General features: G+C 39.0%; 1 protein-coding gene across 1 annotated transcript in view; it reads right to left on the reverse strand.

Moving 5' to 3' along the window:
- Positions 1–535: 535 nt before the first annotated feature.
- Positions 536–23,218, reverse strand: part of LOC116265643 (uncharacterized) — a 72,563-nt gene continuing 49,880 nt past the window's right edge. Inside the window, exons 45-65 of the mRNA XM_031646389.2 lie at positions 22,717–22,759; positions 22,483–22,610; positions 21,895–22,395; positions 19,256–20,017; positions 19,072–19,145; positions 18,623–18,956; positions 18,451–18,549; positions 18,229–18,384; positions 14,424–14,605; positions 13,818–14,324; positions 12,921–13,098; positions 12,705–12,841; positions 7,309–7,435; positions 6,967–7,188; positions 6,491–6,850; positions 2,941–3,099; positions 2,552–2,836; positions 2,268–2,474; positions 2,127–2,179; positions 1,776–1,884; positions 536–1,291 (exon numbers count right to left, since the gene is read on the reverse strand). Of these exons, the coding sequence (XP_031502249.1) occupies positions 953–1,291; positions 1,776–1,884; positions 2,127–2,179; positions 2,268–2,474; positions 2,552–2,836; positions 2,941–3,099; positions 6,491–6,850; positions 6,967–7,188; positions 7,309–7,435; positions 12,705–12,841; positions 12,921–13,098; positions 13,818–14,324; positions 14,424–14,605; positions 18,229–18,384; positions 18,451–18,549; positions 18,623–18,956; positions 19,072–19,145; positions 19,256–20,017; positions 21,895–22,395; positions 22,483–22,610; positions 22,717–22,759 (4,962 nt within the window). The 3' untranslated portion in view covers positions 536–952. The remainder of the gene's footprint in view (positions 1,292–1,775; positions 1,885–2,126; positions 2,180–2,267; positions 2,475–2,551; positions 2,837–2,940; positions 3,100–6,490; positions 6,851–6,966; positions 7,189–7,308; positions 7,436–12,704; positions 12,842–12,920; positions 13,099–13,817; positions 14,325–14,423; positions 14,606–18,228; positions 18,385–18,450; positions 18,550–18,622; positions 18,957–19,071; positions 19,146–19,255; positions 20,018–21,894; positions 22,396–22,482; positions 22,611–22,716; positions 22,760–23,218) is intronic.

The following is a 23,218-nucleotide window of genomic DNA, read 5'->3' on the forward strand; positions in this document are numbered from 1 at the left end:
GCTTCAACTTTGTGTTGATAGCTTCCTTGAGTTGATGTTTTGACAATTTCAAATAAAAAATTAACACCTACCAGCTCTCATCCGACTGTTGCACCAGCACCAGCTCCCTTAAGGACTCTGCTATGAACTTTTGAGGTTTTGTATGAAAAACACGTTTTATTAAGTACATTAAGAAAACAGATTTAAAGATCTGATTGGCAAAGCAACGAGACCGTTGATGATGTTGTGCATCTTCCTTCTTTTTGTCGTTAAAGCTGCAGTACCACTAAAATATCGATAACATAGAAAAACTCGAAGACTCTCGAGCAACTTTTGATAGCGAAATAACGAAATGATCAATGCAGAGCAAGAGCTTCCCATTGCTCTGATTAGCTAAGTTACGTGCTTGATAATAGCTTAGATAACAGATCGTAAAAAGAAAATGACCGAAAAGTCAGCGACGAGAATCCCGTTCCTTCAACTCTTTATAATTATTGTCACGCAAATGAAAACAAAAAAGTGACCTATAAATAATAAAGCAAATCTAGAGTCAGAATAAGGACGAAGTGTTTTTCTTTATAATTGAACAAACATATTACATGTCACAAGAAGCTCTGAGAACCCCAAGAGACATATCAGGAACAAAAGTACTCGTATTTACAAGCCGCAACAACCTCATTGTAAAGAACATCAAACGCCAAGCCTCTTGATGGACGCCACCAATTATTGGCAAGCGATGTCCATCAGATCAGCATATACAGTCCTCTTGGGTAGTCACATAAACCTTCCCGTTCTACAAACCAAGGCAGCTAAGTTTGCCTATTTTACTGACGAAATTTGCTTAGAAGTTGCAGAAACGTGGGACTGATAGCTGCAGAGGACTACAAGAATTGAACACCGCAGCAAACAAATCCTGCGTAGCTTCATGTGGGTGATTCAACTCAGAACTGCAAGAATTGAGCAAGGCCGCAAATCAATCCTGCAAAGCTTCTCGTAGGCGAGAGGATTCAACTCTCACGGGCTTCCAGTTCAGGTCCTGCCATTTTTGTCGCAATGCGACAAACTGGAGAGCATCACTGTTTACCTGATATAAGTAACAAGCCCAAGGATAAGAATTTGGAGCCTTCCAAACGGTTTGCTCCTCAAACTCTGCATCCGAAACAAGGCTTTCATGCACACAGTATGCAGCATCGTGCCTGGGCTCAGTATAGTCTGCTACAGCCACACATCCGATTGACACAAAACCTTCAGGAGGTCGTGGGTACCAGATGGATACTTTTGTCACATAGTCATCGAAACAATTTCTCCACACCTGTCAGTAACACATCGAGTTAAATATTCAAAAAATTTTTAGGAGAAGGCACAATAATATAATCTGGAAATCTTGCTTCAAACTTATAATGCATCCAAAAGAAGAAAAAAGACAAGATAGGACTACATCATGTGAAAGGACAAAAAGAAATGAAGCTGCAGCTATGATGTTAAAGATAGCCCAATGTCTGCCCACGTGCACTATTCTCATGGACATGTATGCCGTATCCAGAGTTTCAACCTCCCTCTCTGTTGGGTAAACGGGAGGCCTCCTCAGAGGCTATCAGTAGGCTTTCATTGCAGGATGGGCAAAAGATAAACAGGAAGCTAGGTTTCAGACTTTAGTACATGCACCTTGCTGATAACAGAATCCACACAACAGAACCTTGGCTATTAAACTTCAAGCTTTGAAGTTGTAATGCACAAGGTCTGATCAACAATTTAGATAATTGAAATATGATGATCAAACCTGCGAGCAGACATACCAGATCATAACCTAAAGGGAGTGCAAACTTTCCAGAAACATTTTGGTACACAGCAGCCACATTTGGCGGATAACTGCCAAGACGGACTATGTCACCCACAGAGACATAGCTGCAAGAGACAACCACAGATCTCATCAGATGACAATACAAAATATTTAAACTCAATTAGAAGAAATGTCCATGCATAACAATCCAAACAAAAGGATTGAGTGGAATAAGTGTGACTACGCATGTCTACTTTGTAGAGAACTGGAATGAATGGAGAAAAATGTTACTGCTGAAAATAATCAGACATGCTAGAGAGGAGAGAGTAATCAGGTAAACAGGAACAGCGTTATGGAGATGCTTTACCCATCTGGGCAGATTGGGCTCCATATACTGCATACTTCTGCATCATCCCCTACCTAAAAAGAAAAATAAAAAAAATGAAGCACAAGTGCATAACCAAGAGAGATCAAATACTGATGAACTGATCAGAGTCATCAGACAGACCTGCTTGGGGCACAAAGCAAACCGAACTCTCTGATCACTGCTCCAGATCTTCAGAAAATTGACAGTATAATCTTGAAATTTCTCACTGGGAGCTAAATCTGAAGATAAAAATTCCCTCGTCCTTATCACAGGTTTCACTTGACTAGGAGACACACTTCCACCAGCTTCATCACAGGGAAAAAACACATAATGCTTGATTGAGGGAACCTGCTCAAAAGCATCCGAGTGGTGAATCACCAGAAGTTAAGAAAAGATCATCTGTGAAGGAAAAGTAGGAATCTAACCTTCAAACGCAGGCTTCTCATTCTTGAAAGGTATGCTTTCCATGTCTTACGCACTGTGAAGCAGATTCTTGTAGCTTCACTATCTGATGCCACTTCCTCATCATTGACATTGCATTTGACCACACGAACAAAATTTTGAGATCTTCTGAAATTTCTGAGATGGAGAATCAGATGCGTTGGTTTTGCATAACCAACTTTTGCCAGTTCCAATGCCAGGAGTTCTTCCCATGGCACATCCCATAAAATCTTACATGGTTTCCTATCCAACTTGTCAGGAACAGAACACTGAACCAGGAATAAAGTGCAATCAAATCCAACTCTAAGAAATAATGCAAAGGAATAAAAAATTATTACTGATAATATAGAAAACAACATTTTCAGAAAAAAACCTGCAGCATAATGACACGCCTGTTTGTAATGAGAAAAGTGCGGCGATGTGGCAGCATGAAATGTTCTTCATAGAAGTCAGTCCAGGCAAATTTTGACGGTTCTTTGAATATTTCTGTACACCCAAAATGCCTGCTTGCTTCTGCAAGATACAACACCATCTACAGAAGAACAAAATATATAAGAGAACATCATTAACCATATATTAAGAGAAAGTTTCTATGCGAAGATCCAGATTTTTCAAATACAATATTTTGTAGTTCTAATTACAATCACAAAAGCTAATGACATTAATCATATTAGTATAACTGGTGGCATGTCAAATATGGTTTCACTGCAACATCCGTCTATAAGAAAAAGTTTAAAAATTCCAAATCTCAAACATCAGCAGCGTCAGCCGGATAAAACAGAAATATAAGTTCTCATATCAACATCAACAGTTAGGAATTTCATGATCTAGCCATGCCAATAAATAACCTTTACATCACAAAAGCTAATGACATTAATCATATTAGTATAACTGGTGGCATGTTAAATATGGTTTCATTGTAACATCCATCTATAAAAGATAAAAAACTTCAAATCTCAAACATCAGCAGTATCATCTGGATAAAACAGAAATGAGAAATACAAGTTCTCATATCTTCATCGACAGTTAGGAGTTTCATGATCTAGGCATCTAGCCATGCCAATCAATAATCTTCACATTAGTCCAGTCAACCAGCCCATGGGAGACCAACCATCTCAATATCAAATCCAACAGAAACAGTTGTTACATATATACAAGCAAAAAAATAGCATTTACAATAAAAAGGTACTTTTTTCTTGGTTGTGTTCCCAGGCCAAATATCCCATATCTGAGCCTGAAGGTGCAAATAACAATTTTTTGCATGAAAATTTTAGAAAATCTAAGTTATTTCTTGGAAACACAAGTTTATTGTGAAATAGATGATGTTATCATGACTAAGGAAAAGTATATCTCCATGTTATAAAAAAAAAAGGCTACAATGACAGCAAGCAAGATTTGGCAAGATAACTCTACACGATGATGAGGGAAAAAAACAGTTATAAGAAATGTGTAGCCATATCACAAATGCAGATATTACACAATCCCAGCCATTAAAACAAACTTTTCAAAAAGAAAATTTTGGAAATATGAGGAAGACAAAAAAGAATATATTATATTATATGATTATATCCACAATTATATATTTGTATCGTATCCAAAATTGTTTTATATTCAATTGATTTCTTTCAAAAATTCTGAAAAAAAGGGAAAAGGGAGGTGAGGCAACTGGCAGACACACACATAGAGAGAGAGAGAGTGAATGGGATCAGATTTTGCCATTTCCCATACATATGTATAAATTACTGGACTGCTATGGCCAGGGTTTGGCCGTAGCAATCCTACGACACATGCACACATGCCTCGATGCATTATATTGGGACTGTTAGTGGAGGGGATCCCATTCACCACGTATATATATGGAAGAGGCATATATATATATATATATATATATATATATATATATATATATATATATATATATATATAGGTGGGTCCCATGTATATTAGTTAGTATTGTTATACTAGTCGTTCACCGACCAGAAAGAGAAAGGAAATGAACCAAATATGGGAATGACCAAAAACCTACTAGTCGTTCACCAACCAGCGAGAACTAGTTGACCTTGTTGGTTGGCTACTCCATAGTCCATGGTCCCACTGAAAACATGGCCACAGACTTGCTGGCTGGCTAACGACTTAGGATAACTAGTGGGACTAGATGCATAGGGCAACAGTGTTAAGCTACCCTCACCATAAAAAGAAGAGAAGAACAAGCTCCTCCAGAAAAGAATAAACAGAAAGAACAGGCACGACATGAAAAGACAATGTCCTAATCACTGGAAGAAAGGGACCACAATACCATTCTTCATATAACAAACTTCCACTTTGAATAAATCTAAGTTATGCTTCAGTATTACATCGGCACACCATAGGAAAATAAACAAGACAAATCAAAATTCTCATACGTGAACTACAACTTATTAAGAAGTGTTGCAGCCAGAACCTATAGGAACTTCATGTTAGAATGTATGCATTCCTATATATATATATATATCTTATGTATATTACATATATTAGTGTGCTAATATATGTCTTACATATATATATATATATATATATATATATATATATATATATATATGTGTATAGTTTAGGGTACCTAGGTCATGCTTGTAATTTTCTATTTCTTTTTGTACTTTTTCCTTTCTTTTGTTTGCACCTTTTTTTATTAAGAGGAGAACTAGCTGTTGGGCCAGTCTCCAACGGCTAGATTTCTAGCCGTTGGAGATGGCCCAACAGCCATCTCCCCTCCTCCTCTCTTCTTTTCTTGTATTATAAATAAGGGACTGTTGTCCCTTGTTTTGCTATGGCTTTGTAAGGCACTTTTTGTTTTATTGTTGGAAATCAATATATGTTTCTTTCTCCTCTTGTTAGAGGTCTATTGTGTATTGCCTTGTTGAGTTGGTGATATTCTTGAAGTATTTGCCTTGTTTGGGACTGATTTACACTTCATAGCAGTATAATGCACCTAGGTGAATGGACAAGTGCACGGCCAAAACATGAAGCATGGCACTTCCTCAAAAATAGGGTTAATTGCAAGAACACTTCAATTTTGCTTCCTTTAATGCTTCCTTGTAGATTCTCCAATGGTTCCTATGCGTTGATTCTCGATCGCTTTCCGGACATTTTTCATCTGCTTCCCATGTTTTTCCTTTTACATTTATTATAATAAGATTATAAAGTAGAGTTACATTGTACTCATCCCCACAGCCCCCTTCCCGTTTCCACTTTCCAGTCATCTCAATCGCACACACCAATGAACATCTTTATCTAAAGCAGCTTGGATGCTCACTGCTGGCACTCTTTCTCTTGGATCAAAGTGGATCAGCCCACCCCATTGGTCGGTCAAATTGGGTGTGCCTGTCTCGGGACTATGAAATAAGTGACTTTCATTTTGAGGCAAGCATATCATCTATCATAAAGAGGATGAGCTTTAAGAGAATGATTCTCAGTTCTTGTAGAGCGGAGGGCCGTGCAGTACCAGACATGAGAGATATTTTCCAAAGAACAAGCTCAGATAAGCCAATTAAGTTGGGATCCTGTAGATCCATTCCTTTCCTGTTCACAGATCAGCCTTTTGTCAATCTGTTTTCATGTATAGAATTTTTTTGAATTTTAAAGGGTCTCCCTTAGAGAAAAAAATATTATAGATAAACCAAACTAAATGCCACCAGGCCCCCAGGGTTAGCCTTCAACGAAAAGAAAAAGGTATGAGGTGTTTTTGGAAAAGGTATGAGGTGTATTGCTTTATACAGGAAATGCAATGAACATATAACTTCTCTCGTACCTCTGAAAACAAAGAATCCACAATGGAGCTAACAAAATACCTTTACATACTACACACATAATATGGTTGTAAGAGGGAACCATAAGGATTGAGTAGAGCTAAGGAGTTTGTAGGGGGAACCATAAGGAGGGAAAAGTACCTGGCCAACAGCTTCTTGCTCTGAATACTCTTTGAGTGCGTCATGTGCATGTATAACACGAGGATTCCGTACTCTATGGAGAGTTATGTTGTTGCCAAACATGCCCAGGAATTTTGTATAACTTGCACCAATACCATCTACTGTCAAGGAGAAGAAGTCTAAAACCCCACTTACAGGTTGGGCAACAACTCCTAGAAAAGCTTGTCCAACACCTTGAGCAAATCCGAGGACTCCACGCTGTCTGGCATTTTCCACAGGCTTAGTCACAACTCCTGACACACCAAATGCAACTCCTTGTGCCAAAGCCTCAGTTCCTCGAAGAATACCATCTCCAACACCAGTGATCCTCCTTGATGAAACCTGAAAAAAAAAAAAAAAAAAAAAAGTATAGCATGATCATTCAATTAGACTTAGAATAACCAGCAATATGACCATTTACCACAACTATGAAGCTCACAACATCGTAGGTGACCAACCTGTTTTGATCGCCGTTGGAGAAATTGTCCATCAGTAGAAAGCTCAGCAAATCCTTTGCTGAGGGTGGCCAACGTAGAGCTTGTCATGCCAAGCACATCCACAGCAAAAATCAGATGCAATGGATTATGAATCAGGTCCCTCCAGATGCGGTTCAGTATTGCATTAACAACAGCACTTTTCCGCAAGATTCTATTTCTGTGCATGACCTTCCTAAGATGAATCTGGTTTATGTATAAACATGTGTGAGTAATAACTTATCCAAAACATGATGTATGTATATCATCAATATGCTAAGTGCATATTGATACTGATGCCTACATTATCGTAATTAACCATCAGACCTGAATTTTAAAAGCGTTTCCAACAGCAGAAAGTATAGGACTCCACATGCCAAGGATGCCAGGTGGTCTTTGAGTTGGAGCAGGCTCCAAAGCTAGCTTCAATCTGATTTCTGAAACATCTATTAAGCTGAAAAAGAAAGTCATCACACGAGTTAAATGAGATCATCATGCATTTACAAAAGCAATGATTTCTGAAAGATTGCAGGTTTTTTTGGGTTATTGTTTCAACCTGATTTCTGAAACATCTATTAAGCTGGAAAAGAAAGTATCAGCAAGACGATTTAAATGAGATCATCATGTGTTTACAAAGCAAAGATCAGTGAATTGCTTATATTATAAAAAATAACCCAAAAATTGCAGGTTTTTTTGGGTTATTGCTGAAATAACCATTGCAAGAAGAAAAACAATAAACACCAGACGATTTACATCTAGGAAAATTATCTCATAAAGGAACCATTTGCATGTGTTTTTGTCCTACTGTAGGCCATTTCAAATTCTTACAGCCTTGCTATATTCCTTTTTCTTTTTTGGTGTCGGGGCAAAACTTGCAGCTAATGTCTTGCAATCTCCAAATTCTTAAAAGAGCCCTTCTTATCCCTATGTGTACCAAGGCCCAACAGGCACATCCATTGAGCCCTTCTATCTCCTATGTGTACCAAGGCCCAACAGGCACATCCATTAAGGTCAGAACTAAATTGCACATTCTTATTGCATGAAAACACAAGCATAAGCCGGTAAGGCCACAAACAAATCATACAAGCACAAAAAATTATCAATGGTAGGAGAATTCAAACCCGGCAAATTCTTAATCTTTAGCCATCTGGCAAGATCCAGCATCTAGCAGTTTTGAACTCCCCTCAATAGGCAACCAGACCACCTTATTTCTCACATTACATGTAGCCATATTCCCATAATGGACAATAACGAGACTTGGCTGTTGCTTAAGTACAGAAATCAGAAATGGTCACATAGGTGAAGAATTAAGTGCTAATGCAGTCATAAGTGGAATGAGTACAACGTGGGACTTTGAGAAAACACACGCATGAAGATGCAGGAACAAATCCTTACCTTTTGAAAATATAACCAATAATTCTAAATCTCCAGCTGAGTTGGTTCATGTGATTTCCATTGATGACTTTACTAGATAGATGTGGATTTATTTTCTACCAGTCACCTTTTCCTTTGTAGTTTTTTTCTTTTTTTTGTCAATGGTGTTCCTCACTCTGCTGTCTGGGGTTACTGAGCCATGATATTACAGGTGTTAAAAGGATTTACCAAATTTCTGCTACTAAATCATTTAAATGATTTTCTTTTAAGTGTCATATTGCCCGACCTTTTGCCTCCAGACTGCGTCCTGATAATTTTTTTGCTTATTTCACATTGCTTGGTGTATCATTCACTAGGTCCTGAATATTGATTCCAAATCCAATAAATGAAAGTATGTGTTATATATGCATTTTGCAATGAATCCAATTAATGTAAGTTATGCCATGTTTATATGTCTCAACATGTACCTGAGGTGCATACCTATAAGTTATAACATGTCATGTATTTCTATCTCATTAAATCCATGTTAATAATTTAACGAGATTAGGGAACACCAAGATAGTTTGATGCTGCCATCATACTGTTGAAGAAACGTCTTTCCTCTATTATCTTTTACCCTTCCTCACAATGGACAAATCTGGACAAGAAGATCTAGCACAGTATCAAAGCCAGGTCTGTTCCTGGTACTTTTGGTTTATGGGCCCACCAAGCTTCCATTACACTTGAGTTCCCTGTCACATGGACTCTTCAAAAAAGGGGCCGCACCCGTGTCAACACGACGCTGGTACTGGTGCTGTTCCGACACGCTCCCAACTGCGTGCTTTCTTATGCAAGCTCAAAATATTTTTCATTTTTTTTTCTCCATGTCCCTTTCTTTATGTATAGTAATAAAAGGAAAATGAAAAAGACTAAGCTAAGAAACAAGCTAAAATTCTATATATTATGAATACATACATTTATACATATATATATATAGACACACACACACACTGTAATGTTTGGCGAGTGGGGCAAGTCGGGCTGGATCAGGGCCCAGACCTGAACCTGAACCCCACCCGCGTGAAGTACCCGACGCCGGCTCTTCCTCTACGTCTTCGCTTCTTGCTGGTGCGATCGTGAGAGAAGGAGGTGGACGAGGGTGCTGCAGCGACGGCTGAGGGACTGGCAGAGGTGGAGGGCAACGACGCAGCGGTAAGCCCTATCAAACTCTCTCCCCATCTCTTCTGTCTTCTCCTCTCCCTCTCCCCATTTTTTTGCTTGTTTCCACCTCTGACCCGAGTTTTCTCCTCTCTCCCGCAAGCTCTCACCCCCTTGTTTGATTCTCTCGCATTCTGTTTGCTCATCTCCCTCTCTCCCGCACTCTCTCTCTCTCCTCCGCTGCTCTCTCGTCTCACTGCTTGTACTCTCTCCTTACCGCCAGCCTGCTCTCACTCACATCTCTCGTGTTCTCTCTCTCGTCTTCAGCCTCCCTCAACTACAGCTACTGTAGGCTCTCTTCTAACAACAGACCCTTTTCTTGAACTCTCTTTCGCCAATTCCCACTCTATTTAGTATTGTTTGATCAGATTGCAGCTTGGGGACACGTCTTTCCCCTCATACCAGTGAATTGAAAGCGTTGGAGGTGATGGGAGCAAACAATTTTTGGCATTGGTGCTTAGTCGAGCGGTTGGTGTGGCTATCGGGGGCCTGGGAGCACTACAGCAGTTAGGACTCTAAGAGTGGGGAGATTGGATGATTTAGAATGCACGTTCGAGACTTTACTATATTGGGGAAGGTTTAGGACTATTTTGGAAGGACGAAGATCTATGTATATAATTATCTTTCTAGCATAATGGGTTGACTTTTGAAGCGGTTAGGAAGCATAGTAGAGATTTTGATGTTGTGGAGAATGTGTAGAACTGTTTTTTGTGAACTTGCGGCACATGCTATTGTCGATGTGCGTATTGTGTTGTTGGTTGGGAAAGATATGTAGTTGGGAAGCGTAATTACTAGGAAGACGCCTCAACCAAGAAAACAAGTGAGAAACGTATTGGTGATAAGTTGAATCGAAGTTTTGAGTTTAATCGTTTGGTCACAACCTCAAAGAGTTGGGAAGAAACCTATTGGAGGCGTTATGGGCCGATACTACCTATCGGCACCCTCTTGAGGCAATGACCTACGCCTCTACGATCCTATTTCGTACTTGTATAGATTGTAAAGTGAATCAAGTAGAAAATTTATCAATTGATTATGGTTACAGGTACACCGGGCATGTCGAGTAGACCTTGAACGACAAAATTTGAAGCTCGAGGTGATTTTGGGTATTTTTGGCCACATGCAACAGGTATAGCGGCATTCTAGACAAATCCCTACCTGGGGCCAAAGTTAGAATGCGTGCTTTCAGGATCGTTGGATCCTATGATTGTGTTGTGTTGAATGAATGGATGTATGTGATTGAATGATTATGAAATTGATATTGTTTTTAAAATTACTACACAATTGCATGTGCATGCTAGCAATTATAACTGCTTAGGACAGATGAGGTAGGGTATCGAGTCGAGTATCTCCTCGACCCCGATTGTGCATTAGAAAGCATCCTAAAGTGATAATTCATAGGACAGCTACGAGCTAATCACAGATCGAGACTACTTTCCATGGTTCAGCTATGTTTTGTAAGATGTGATTAATATGTTTGATTGATATGATTGTTGCAATTGGTATGCATTGCTGTGGGCATGATGCAATTGAATGAATTTGAAAGGTAGATGTACCCGTAAAGTTATAACAGCTAGCTAAAAGCATTGACTATCTGTGTAACCCTCGTAGGGAAGTGTTTTGAGGTATGTGTTCACTCGTGAAGTGAACCAACCTCGTGTGCTAGCACGCCATTTTGTGAATGTGCTTTCCTAATCATAATAAAAAATAATGAATGGGAGACCAGAGGGTTATAGCAATGTGTTTGGGAGATGTCTCGCCTGCTCGGAATGCAGTCGGTGCAAAGCCCTAGGATATCATTGTGTGATGTGCTTAGAGCGTTGGGCTCCCGCTTTTCCAACCTAGGTGTCGTAGGGAAGGCTGCTACTGAGCAACTCTCATTAGAATTCACACATCCATGGATGATTGCTCTACCGCTGCAGCGTGAACGGATCTGTATCGTTTCAGACCACCACGGGGGTTGTCTCCTGACTGTAAGATGACCATGGTGTGAATGTGTCTGTGTTTGCCCCCACAGGAACTGTCAATTTACTAAAGCTAATGTAAATGAAATTATTGTAAATAAAAACAATGTGAATGAAGTGTATGTGAATAAAGTGAATGTGCATGAAGTGAAAGTGATTATTAAATGTGTTAATTAATTGTGGCCATTGAGCGGTCTCTACATGCGCTTCCATGACAAGCCATGTGATTGCATACTCCTATCATGACATGGTCGTGTTTTGTTTTCGTATTTATTATATCTCAGATTTAAGCATTCACCTTAGAGGGTTAGGGATTTATCTGGTTTATTGTCATACTGCAAAGACTACACCTTCTGTTGTTTACTTTTTCAGGTTTTGGCGGACCCGGGGCAGCAGGATGATGAGATGACTCAACTCACATCCTACTGGGAGATTTTGGGTCTATTGTAGTGTTGGCGCTTCAACGTTTTACTTCTTAAAAAAAAAAAAAATGATTTGGGGGTCAAAGTGTTGGGGTGTGACATACACCCTCGCACCCGAATTTTTTAGGATATGTGACACTAGCACCCGCATCCGCACCGGCACCGGCACCCCGCCCTCATGTGACATAGCTTGAGCTTGTCAAACCTAAAGAACAGGTTGGCGATCTATTTGTAAAATATTTAAGCAATGATCAATTCTACATGCTGGAAGGCAAATTGTTCATTGTTCAAGACCATGAACTTGGGAGAGTGGGGGTGAAAGAATGCATTATATATGTATTTGCATCAGAATAAGATCCAACGTACGCAAGTTATGCCATGTTTATGTGTCCCAATGTGTCCTAGGGGCATATTTGTATTTTGAATATCTCACATAGCATTTCATGTCTTGTAAAATCCTTGTTACTAATACGATGAGATTAGGGCACACCCAGATAGTTTGAGGCTGCTATCATATTATTGAAGAAACCTCTTTTCTCTCTTCTCATCTTCTCTTCTTTCTCATGCTGGACAAATCTGGACATGGGGATCTCACAAGAATTTCCCATTGCTTGACAATAACCGATAAAGGAGTTCCATTACACACACTAGTGTCCTTGTGGAAATCTTAGCCACTCAATCAGCCAGGACCTAAGTTTGTTTAGTTCATGTACTAGAAGCGGTTGTCTGACTTGTCCTATTCATATCCAGAAGAAAAAATAGCACTTACTCTATTCGTAATTCAGGATCCACATTAGTAACACTAGATTTTCCAGGAAGACGATCCAGACGCAGGCTCCCATAGAAGTCCACTAACGCCCATATAATCGGCTCATGAATGGATATCCTCCAGTATCTTTCAGCAACCTAGCAGAGTGAAACAACAAGCTGTAAATCCATATAGAATAGCATGCATCTATTCATTTTGAGGATGTTTGTAACATACCCGCACATATACATATGGAAAGATTAGAAAGCCATCAGTATTATCATTGCTCATTGTGATAGTCATCTTGAAAACAGGCCGATGTGCATCACTCTTGTATTCAGGTGCAAGCAGCACTGGCATCACAGTAAGTGGAAGCTGGTTGTCAAACTGCAAATGGCCTACTATGAGCTTGAACCTGTGTCAGGAAACGCCTCAATATATGGTTCAATTTAATATTCTTCTTATGAAAGCATGAGGATACATGTTAGGGAGGATATCGGGTAGGAATGTCCTGCTAGGACATAGGTAACTGTCAACAGTTTATGGTTTGTACTGTTTGTAGAAATCAAATGAAGTGAGGGATTACTACTGCACGACTATTACATTCAAGGAAGATAACCCCAACTTGAAAGAACCTCAAATAAGGTTCTAAGAAGGGAAAAAAAAAGGACCTTTTTTCAAAGAAGAAACGGCACCTTACATAATAAGCAATATTACAAGCTCTTTTGATAATGGGATGCGCTCTTTGCAAACAATAAACAATGAGATATTCAAACAAAAAGTAGTCAGCTTCTTTTTCTTCCATTTATCAGTTAATCTACAAACACTTCCAAATAGGAACACTTCAGTTCTAAGTTATACATCATCTCTAACATGTGATATGTATAGGAGACAATTTAAACTTTTCTGCAAGTACTTGTTGAAGTATCATAAAAGCAAACTAGTTACACCATCATATAATAATCTCATGGTCGTGAAAAGTGATCAATGAAATTATTCACCACAAAGGGAACATATTTGATCATCACATGAGACATCAAGTTTTATAAGACGAAAAAAAGAAAAGGGCAAGAAACAATATAATGATTAGCACAGATGATAGAACTAAAACGTGAGGTGAAAAAACAAGTTTACCTGCTAGTTGTTCCACTATCAGATCCAGTTAGATATGAAATATATACTCTTTCCAGGTAAATATACAAAAGCTCCCTAGGACTCTGGTCAACCACAGAAACACCAAGTATGCCAAACTCAACTGTCAGCTCCATAGGTGGCACCTTATTCTGCTGATTGGTTTCACCATATAGACCACCCCACCACCTTCCAATTGTTTCCGGTTCACCTTTCCTGGGTATACAGTCAACAAATCTAGCAACTTTGATATCTGAATGTTCTGTAATCACGAGTTGAACACAACACATCTCCCCACCACACAAGGTGCAGGTTTCAGGATTCTCAAAGCTGAACTTGTGAAATGAAGTATTTCCTTCAGATTGGATTTTTACATCAAGAACCTTTTGTCCGTATGGATCTTCCCATGCAAATCTTGTGGTAGACAAAGGTTGCAACTGGATCCAAGTAGCATCACACAAGCCATACTGACAAACATTAATAAGTTTACGAGGTGCTCTGTTCTCTATCCTGGAAAACAGCAAAATAACTTGATTTTAGATGTACTCTAGAAAATTCTGGAATTCTGCCGCTGACTCACAACCAGGGGACACTTGATTAAGTGAATACCTGATGGGACCATTTATAGATGCCAGACGAAAAACAACAAGAAATCTTGAACCTTCCTCATAGCCACGAATTTCAGTCTTCACAAATCTTCTCTCACCATTGTCCATCCGTAATACTAAGGTGATATTATCTTCCTTTCGAATTTGCAAAGGGAAACACCAATCAGTATCGTCCAGTCGAACCTGAAATAACAATAAAAAAGTATCCAGCTCATCCTAACGAATAAACAAATATCTACAAAGAAGGAGCTTGCATGTGCATCACAGAAGAGAGAGAAAGAAAGAGAAGGGGAGGGAGGAAGAGAGGATCAGGTTAGCAAGTACAGATGATGCACAAGTAAAATCACCCTCAAATTCGTCTATTCATTAACATCTGAGTAGATAGATACCTGAGATGATGGTTGTAGTAACAAAAGCGTTAATGAGCAATATAAGTCTATAACCAGATCCAATCATCACAATGAAAAACCAAAGTAAATATTGTGAGAACAGCTTGTGAACTTAGAATCTATTTTGCCTGGAATGGGCCAACTTTAGCTAAAACAGGTCATTGGCTGCAGCACTAGACACCACATTAACAGAATAACCAACAATATATTCTATGTTTAACATTTAAGACTTACCATAATACACTAATAGACAGCATGAACAGGCTATCCTACTACTAACTGTACTCCTTGTAGCATCACATGTTTGGGAATGATGGTCTGGTAAAACCTTGAGAAAGGTTAATGCTCATCTATGCTTAGGTCCCATACTATTTTGTCATGTTTTTCTTTTTAAGGCAATAAGGTAACTAAAGGGCAGGTTATCTACCAGAGTAGAAGTTCAACATAATTTTGACTTTTGAGTTGGGTTGTTACTATAGTGTCACAGTCATATCCAAATCAGACTTCGGGCCCTTTCAAGACATGTTTTCCTCAAGGGAAACTCATTGATGTATACATATGGTTTGGCAACACTATCATATCTAAGTCAAAAATAAGTGACAGATGTATATACTTGAGCACATTGCTGCATTGACCACAGTCTTCTCTTGGAACCCAGAGTTGACTATGCAGTGAACTGAAATGCACTAGATTGGACATATAAGTCAGTTTTGGGTGGGGAATGAATCTATTTTCCACATTTGGTTTTGGAGTTTAACAGGCAAAGAAGTGTGTCCATAAAAAGGAGAAAACCATAACGTCCCATATTTGGCAATAAGTTAAGAATACTACCCCCTCACCATTTTTTTTTCCAAAATGAGAAAAGGAGAAAAATAAAGAAGGAAGAACAACAAATCATGGAAAAATCATGATATTTTTTTAAAAAAAATCCAACATGAAAATTGTTGACGTTGAGGTAGTTATTAGAATACTAAAGAACTGTAAGTTCTTTAATTATTTTCAAAAACTTTTTGGTTTACATTGTAATTTTGTTTTTTACCCTAATTCTCCCTTAAGTAAGGGTTAGGGTAAGTGATCAATAACAAGTTGGACGTGTTTTCTTCTCTCTCTGTCTCTAAAGACAACATGGTATTAGAGCCAGCGGCGTGATCTCTTCAGGTTGCCGACGGCTGGCAGATTTACAGCGATCTCCTCTCCGGTGTCTGTTATATCTCTTCTTCCTCTCCTCTCGTCTCCCCCTCTCCTTTCTTATCTCCTTCTTATTCTTCTCTACTGCTCGCTGGTGGGTGGAATCTGATCATGCCTATGTGGAACGCGTTATCAGATCCATTAGTGGAACATGGCGTGGCTGTTGGGATCATGTCGTTGTTGCTGATCAAAGATTGCCTGTCGCTGACATCGTGCAGCTGCTGGGATCCTACCGTTGTTGCTGATCAGAGATTGCTTGTTGCTTCTTTTGGTCGTGGATAGTTGCTGCTGATCGTGGAGATGGTTTGTTGATGTTGCTGATTGTAGAACGTCAGGAGGAGTGTGGTACGGTTGGAAGGTTGAAGAAAGCTATATATGGCTTGAAACAAAGTCCTCGTGCTTAGTTTCACAAATTCTCAGAAGTTGTGTTAGGATGTGGCTTCAAGAGGTTTCAACTGGACTATTCGTTGTTCATCAAGAAAGGATCTAGAAGTACAGTTGTGCTAGTTGTATATGTCGATAATATTGTTTTGACAGGTGAATGTAAGCAGGAGATAGCACTAACAAAGAAAACTTCTACAATTGTTATCAAAGATCTTGGCCAGCTACGATATTTTCTTGGCATTGAAGTTGCTTGTAGTAGTGAAGGAATGATGTTATCACAAAGGAAGTATGTTCTTGATTTTTTATAGGACAGGGATGCCAGGAGCTAAACCTGCGACTTTTCCTACGAATCCACAGCTATATTTATATGATGATGACTCGGAAGAGATAGGTTTACAGGCCTACAGATCGTTGATTGGTAAGCTTCTTCATATGACCGTGACTCGGCCAAATATTAGCTTTGCTATGGAAAAATTAAGCCAATTCATGGAGAGACCAAAAAAGTCACATTGGGATGCAGCTATGTTAATTGTCAAGTATTTAAACTTCTCTCCTGGCAAAGGCCTTTTCTTTAAAAAATGTACATCTCTTGATGTCGAAGCTTATAGTGATGCAGATTATGCGGGCTCAGTTGATGACAAGAAGTTTACCATAGGATTTTGTGTGTTTGTGGAAGGAAATCTCATATTTGGAGGAATAAGAAACAAAATGTTGTTTTTAGGTCTAGTGCGGAGTCTGAATATCGTGCTATGGCTCAAACTGCTGCTGAAACGACTTGGTCTAGATCCTTCCTTGAGAGTCTTGGTATTTCTATTTCTATACCTATGAAGATGTTTTGTTATAACAGGGCTGCCACCTACATTGCCAATAATCTCGTTTTTCATGAGAGGACAAAACAAATTGAAGTAGATTGCCATCGCATTCGTGATATAGTTCAAGAGGGAATCATCTCCACTATACATGTAGCCTTTGAAGATCAAGTAGTTGATATCTTTATTAAAGCATTGCCTATTGCATGTTTAAACAAGACATGAAATATACAAGCAAGTAGAGAAAAGGGGAATGACTTACCTTCCACTACGATTATTGCATTGGATACAGGTTTATCCCAATCTGATATAGAACGTACCCACCTGTGACTAACTACTTGTGTCCCAACAACATGAATACTTGGACCTAACAGGCTTACCCATGTGACTTGGCTTGGCTCAATTTCACTTGTCTCTCTCCCACAGCCACCAAACAGAAACAAGGCCTCACAGAATCAGTAGGCCCTTGGCAAGAACAAATCACAAGGAACAAATTGACCCATTCTGCCTTTCGTTTAAATTTTTCAAAATCATAGATCTCTCCAAATTTTTTTTTTTTTTTTTTTTGGGGCGGGGGGGGCTGCGCACATAAGCCAATGAAGAAGACAGTATCTTGCAGGCTGAGTGAGACATCAGGAGGCTGGAAGAACCCAAGACAGCCTGATCCCTTATATATCGCTGCCTCCTGCATCAGTACTTGGTTCAACTCGTGCACATGGTTATCAAGATTAGGCATGTACTTTGGTCCAACACAGGAATGAAATTCAAACAGTTATAGAACCAGCCAATTTTTTATGGAAACTCTTATGAACTTACCAAAAGTGATCCAAGCTTGTCAAAAGTTCGGATTTGGCTCAAGACCATTATATCCAAAGATGAGATGACAACCCAACATAGTCATCACTACAGGATCACTCAAGCAAAATGCATATATAACTACTTATTGGCAGCATAATAACACCACAGATATCACAACAAAAACAATTCCTGACAAAAAATAGTTCGACATTAATAAGAGGCATGAGCCATAACTTACCTGAAGTTTTTCTGAATCTCCATTTTCATGGTGGGCAAATGATACTCTTGAATCATATAAATGGAGAATTTTTGGTTCATCATCCGTGTTTAGCTTAAGATAAATATCTTGGCCATAACGATTGGTAAAAGTCATGAAAGGGCGAATGGATATTACCTGAAATTAAACAATAAGATAAATAAAAGGAAACAGTGGAAATGACACTTCGAACAGCACACAAACCTTGGTTGGAACAGACTGGTATGGGCAAGGTTTTGCAGAGACAAACAAACGGATGCACTTGTTATCAGTATCATAGGCTTTAACAATAATTGAGCCATCCTGGAACAATAAATCCATTATTAGTTAATTATGATATCCTTTAAGTACGATTATTTTCAAGCTTTTGACATACCAGACCACCAAGCAGAGAAAGATCTGAAACTGGACCGAACACTGGATTGTCAGGCCCACTCATTGTAACAGACATTCCCATATTTCCGAAATTTATCACTGAGCCAATTGTACATCCATCAACCATCTCGTCGCTTGTTAATTCAACAACATTCTCATTGTCTTTGTTCAAAAGGAGTGAAGAAGAATAACGTCCTCTTGCTGGTAAGCTTACTAATCTACATGTAAGTGGAGGACACCTTGAAAATTCAATCCAATAGGGAGAATAAATCCTGATAACTTTTGCTATTTGCTGGTTCACACCAAGGTTCTGCTCAAGAATGACTTCAACGATCCTGCACAATATTAAAAAGCTGAAGCACCTATGACAGATCCAATAAACAGGATATTGCATAAGCAACTAAACTGAACATAAGAGAACACCATCCCTGATGAAGGATTATAGCATACCTTCCTGAAAATGTGCTCCTTAAACTAAAAGCTTTGGATGGCTTCTGAGTAGGATGGGAGATCAAGACCGCTTCCTGTAAAATGATGCCATCGATATACCATAAATTGACAGAATGGAATGAAAAATATTACAAACAAGAAAAAAGAAAGAAAGGAAAAAACCATGGGGAGAAATGTGTCATACGTTTATCGGTTGCCAACCCCCTTGGAGAAAGAGAGAAACATACAAAGGATTGTGCATATCAGCACTATAGACATTTGTCTTTTCTCCAGGATGAAGAACCCCTCGAGATCGAATAGCAAAAGCACCACATGGTTTTCTCTCAAGAACAGATAGCTCCACAGAGAGTGGAAGAAAATTTATAAAAGATAGTGGCGGGATAAGCACAAGCTTCCAATCCTGGATAGAATTTGAATGGATATCCTTTCCTATCTCTGTGGCCTGGGTGCTCAAACAAAACCATAATCCATTTGCATCTTCAGAGGAACTCCCACTTGCAAATGGACAGTGCAGAAGGTCTTCAGCCTCAACAAGAGATGACAGGCAAAATTGAGGAACTTCATCAGGATGGCCATAATCCGTAGACTTAATATACCTGTCAGAGAATGAACTCCAAGAATATTCGCTTTCATCAGAGGAGCTCTTTGGCAATATCTCCAATATACCAGGAGCTGTCAGGCTTGATAGAGAGAGTGGGATACTTTCTCCTGGTTTCAGAAGTCCAAGGACCTGCTTATTGGCACTATCAGGTATCTTTCTCCTATTTCTTTTCCATTTCCTTTGTCTCACATGCTGTAAAGATTTTTCATGACCAGACAAATTCGGCCACTTTCTACCTTCAAGGTCTGATGAATACACCCACCCATCGATAGTGTTTAATGATGTATCTACATTCCAATCATCAACCCATTCCCATCCTGGCGGCAACTCAATAGCAGGGAGCACCTAGATGATCAACAAGAAAGATGAGAATGTCCTTGGTTTCAAAATACAGAGAAGCAGAGCAGTCTGTGATCATGATTCATCAATGCTAGGCAAGATGGGATGCTTAAAAAATGTTAAATGCAAATCAAACAAATAACCAAGTGCCTTAAATCTTTATAACAGACATCAGAAAGCACAAATTGATTTCAATAAAATATTTCTTCGGTTAAATGAACACCCAGATAGCAACCAGTGCAGGCCAGAATACGATGTACAAAACGAAACCCACTACAAGAGACTGGATGAAACTGCACACTCGGAATGTAAAGCACCTAAAGGTCACAGCAGACACGATGCATGTATGGCATGGGATATGGGCAGAGACCCAAATCCGCCAGAAGAAGTGGCCTTTAGGCAAGGCACGAAGCACGGCCACAGGGCAAAGTGGCATGGATTATCTGCACTCACCAGCTTTTTTGGTTTGAACACTTGTAAATGGCCAAGTAAAATATTGTAACTTCAGTGGCTTTGTATAGCTATCTGTCAACCACATAGGACATTAGGACTTAAGTTCATAAGTGGAATGGGCCTCGGCCTTAGGTGTAGGTTGGACTCCTTCTCGGTAGTCAGGGGCAAAGCCAGGAATTTTTTGTTGCAGAGGCCAAACTATAGTTTCAAAATTTTAACAGGGACCGAAATAGAAATTTTCAAATTTTTTATATATCTTAAACTAAATTTTTTTTAGATTTACATATAAATTTTTAAAGTTTTTAAAATCTGAGGGGGGCCAAGGCCCCTACCACCCCCCTTCCCTCCACCCCTGTTTATAGTGTTTGTTAGCAAGGACTTGCCATCCCTTCAGCCACTAGGTGAAATTCAAAGCTAAGCCCATCATAACATCAAGCCGCTACTCCTTTTCGATAGTGTTTGTCTGTTTGTCAGGAAATACTTGCCCGTCCCTTCAGCCACTAGGTGAAATTCAAAGCTAAGCCTAGCATGATAACAAGCCGCTAACCTCTCTTGTGGGGAAGACATAGGCCATATGTACTTATGCAGAAACAAGACAGCCATGTGAAAGCTCTTGTGTTTGAAGCCACATACCACTTTACATCAGTTCATCCTTTCTAACAAATTAATGCACTTGAACTTATAAGGGCTATAACAAAGTTAAAAAGAAATTGAATGTTCCAGAAAGTGTGAATAGTATTGATAGCCAATTGAATTGATTCAACAATTATCACCAAAGACAATCAAAAGTGTCTGGGACCACATAACTGCATGAAAAAGAACAAATGGATACATGCAAAGACCCTCTTCTTACCTCCCAAAATCCAAATAGAAGCAAAAAAAGTTATAGGAGTAAGGTCTCACTAACTATATATTCCAGGAATGGGAAAATAATCAGGGTCACTACCAAGCAGAGAGCAGTCTATTTGATGGAGACATATATACATGTAATTATGTACATATAATATATGGATAGAGAGAGAGAGAAAGAAGGAAGAGGTAGCGAAAGAGAGAGAGAGAGCAAAAGCATAGCAGTAAATAGAACATTGAGATGTTATTAAGTACAATTAGGTGTAATGCTTCCACACCACAAAAAATAATGAATGCAATGAAAAGATAGCTCCTTGTTTGACCTTAACCACAAGCCAAAACATGTTAACTTGAACCTTAGCATCAATTTCATGTAGTTTGTAACATCATCACACCTAGAAGGAAAACCAAATTACACATTACTGAGAACCTACAAAAATACAGTGCTGGAAGGTCACAGCTGAGGTTACTGGATAATATTTTCTAGAAGATGTTCATCAATCACAAGCAATCTGGTCTCCAAATAAAATAGTTCATACTACTAATTAAATAATAATTCCACCAAGTCAGAAGGGACTCACCATCTGAGAAGACTGCCCATCTTTCTGCTGTTTGTCTAACGATGAAGAGTCATCACTGTGATGATGCACCCATCCAGTTTGGGGATCATATGTTTGAACTTCAAAAAATTCCTCTGTGATGATTTCCCCTTTCTCCATCGGTATATAATGGTCTATTGGCCGGCTCCCAGAAAAATTGGAACGTAATGCTAAGTCAACTGCTAAATCTGTACCGTTGACAACATAAACTAGAGACCGAATTGCGATATGCCTATCACCATCTCTCAGAGTAACTTCACTGGCAACTATATCATTTCCTAACCGCCAACAAGCTGCATGAGCAGCATAGTTCAACCTTAAAGTAGTCCAAGGTCCATGGTTGCTAGGACTGATCTGAAGGGAACCTGGTTCCATATATTCGGAGAACAACTGACCCTCATTCTCCACATCAGCACGAGAAAAGATGACAATCCCACATCGTATTCTCCCATGGAAAATATCAGACTTCCCTGTACATATCCTCTGCAGCATAAACAACTAGTTTACAATGAATTGAAGGCTCTAAGTAAATTATCTTAGCCAAAGAGAGCCTGAGCAAAGAATACATACATTCCCTGTCTCTTTTATTGCAGACAGCTGTATCCATGACAAGTTATGTTTAGAATCAGAAGCTGAACCGGTATCCACCAGATTGGTCATCTGCATCAAAGATGCTGAGCAAGAACCTATAGGTTCACCTGCAGATTCGCAGAAGAATGCCCTAGAAAGCATGAGATCAAACTTTTTCAAGGACATAAAATAATATAAAAGAAATATTCTTTAATTGCTGAGGCATTTAATTACCTTTTCCTAAGTCAGTCACAATGATGTCAACCATGCAACTTTCCTGAAGAGAATTAAAAAAACCAGTATTAAGGGAGCTAAGGATTGTAGTGAACAAGTAGACCAGTTATTCACCAGACAGCAAAGCAAAGGAGGGCAATGCCAGAAACTTTCGAGGTGAGACTAGAAAAATAGTTTGAAACTAAAAGCAGGAATAGTTACTAAAACAAGAGATTGTATGTATCAAATTCATTACAAGGTTTCACAACTGAACTCAGGGAGAAAAGAATCACAGGGAAAAAAGATTGCATTATTGTCCAACAAAAGCACAAAGATCAGAAAACTACCTATGCAGTTACAGTATTAAGTATGTTGAGTATTGTAATCTAATGAAGAAAAGAATCAAAGGTCACATAAAACTGATATTATGCACATATTACACGGAAAATAAAATGGATGGTGTTATCCTTCTATAAAAAATCTCCAGCATACATAAAAGCCCTGTAGAGGAGATGTCAGTTCT

The sequence above is a fragment of the Nymphaea colorata genome, chromosome 12 (genome assembly GCF_008831285.2).
Source record: "Nymphaea colorata isolate Beijing-Zhang1983 chromosome 12, ASM883128v2, whole genome shotgun sequence".
NCBI lineage: Eukaryota > Viridiplantae > Streptophyta > Magnoliopsida > Nymphaeales > Nymphaeaceae > Nymphaea > Nymphaea colorata.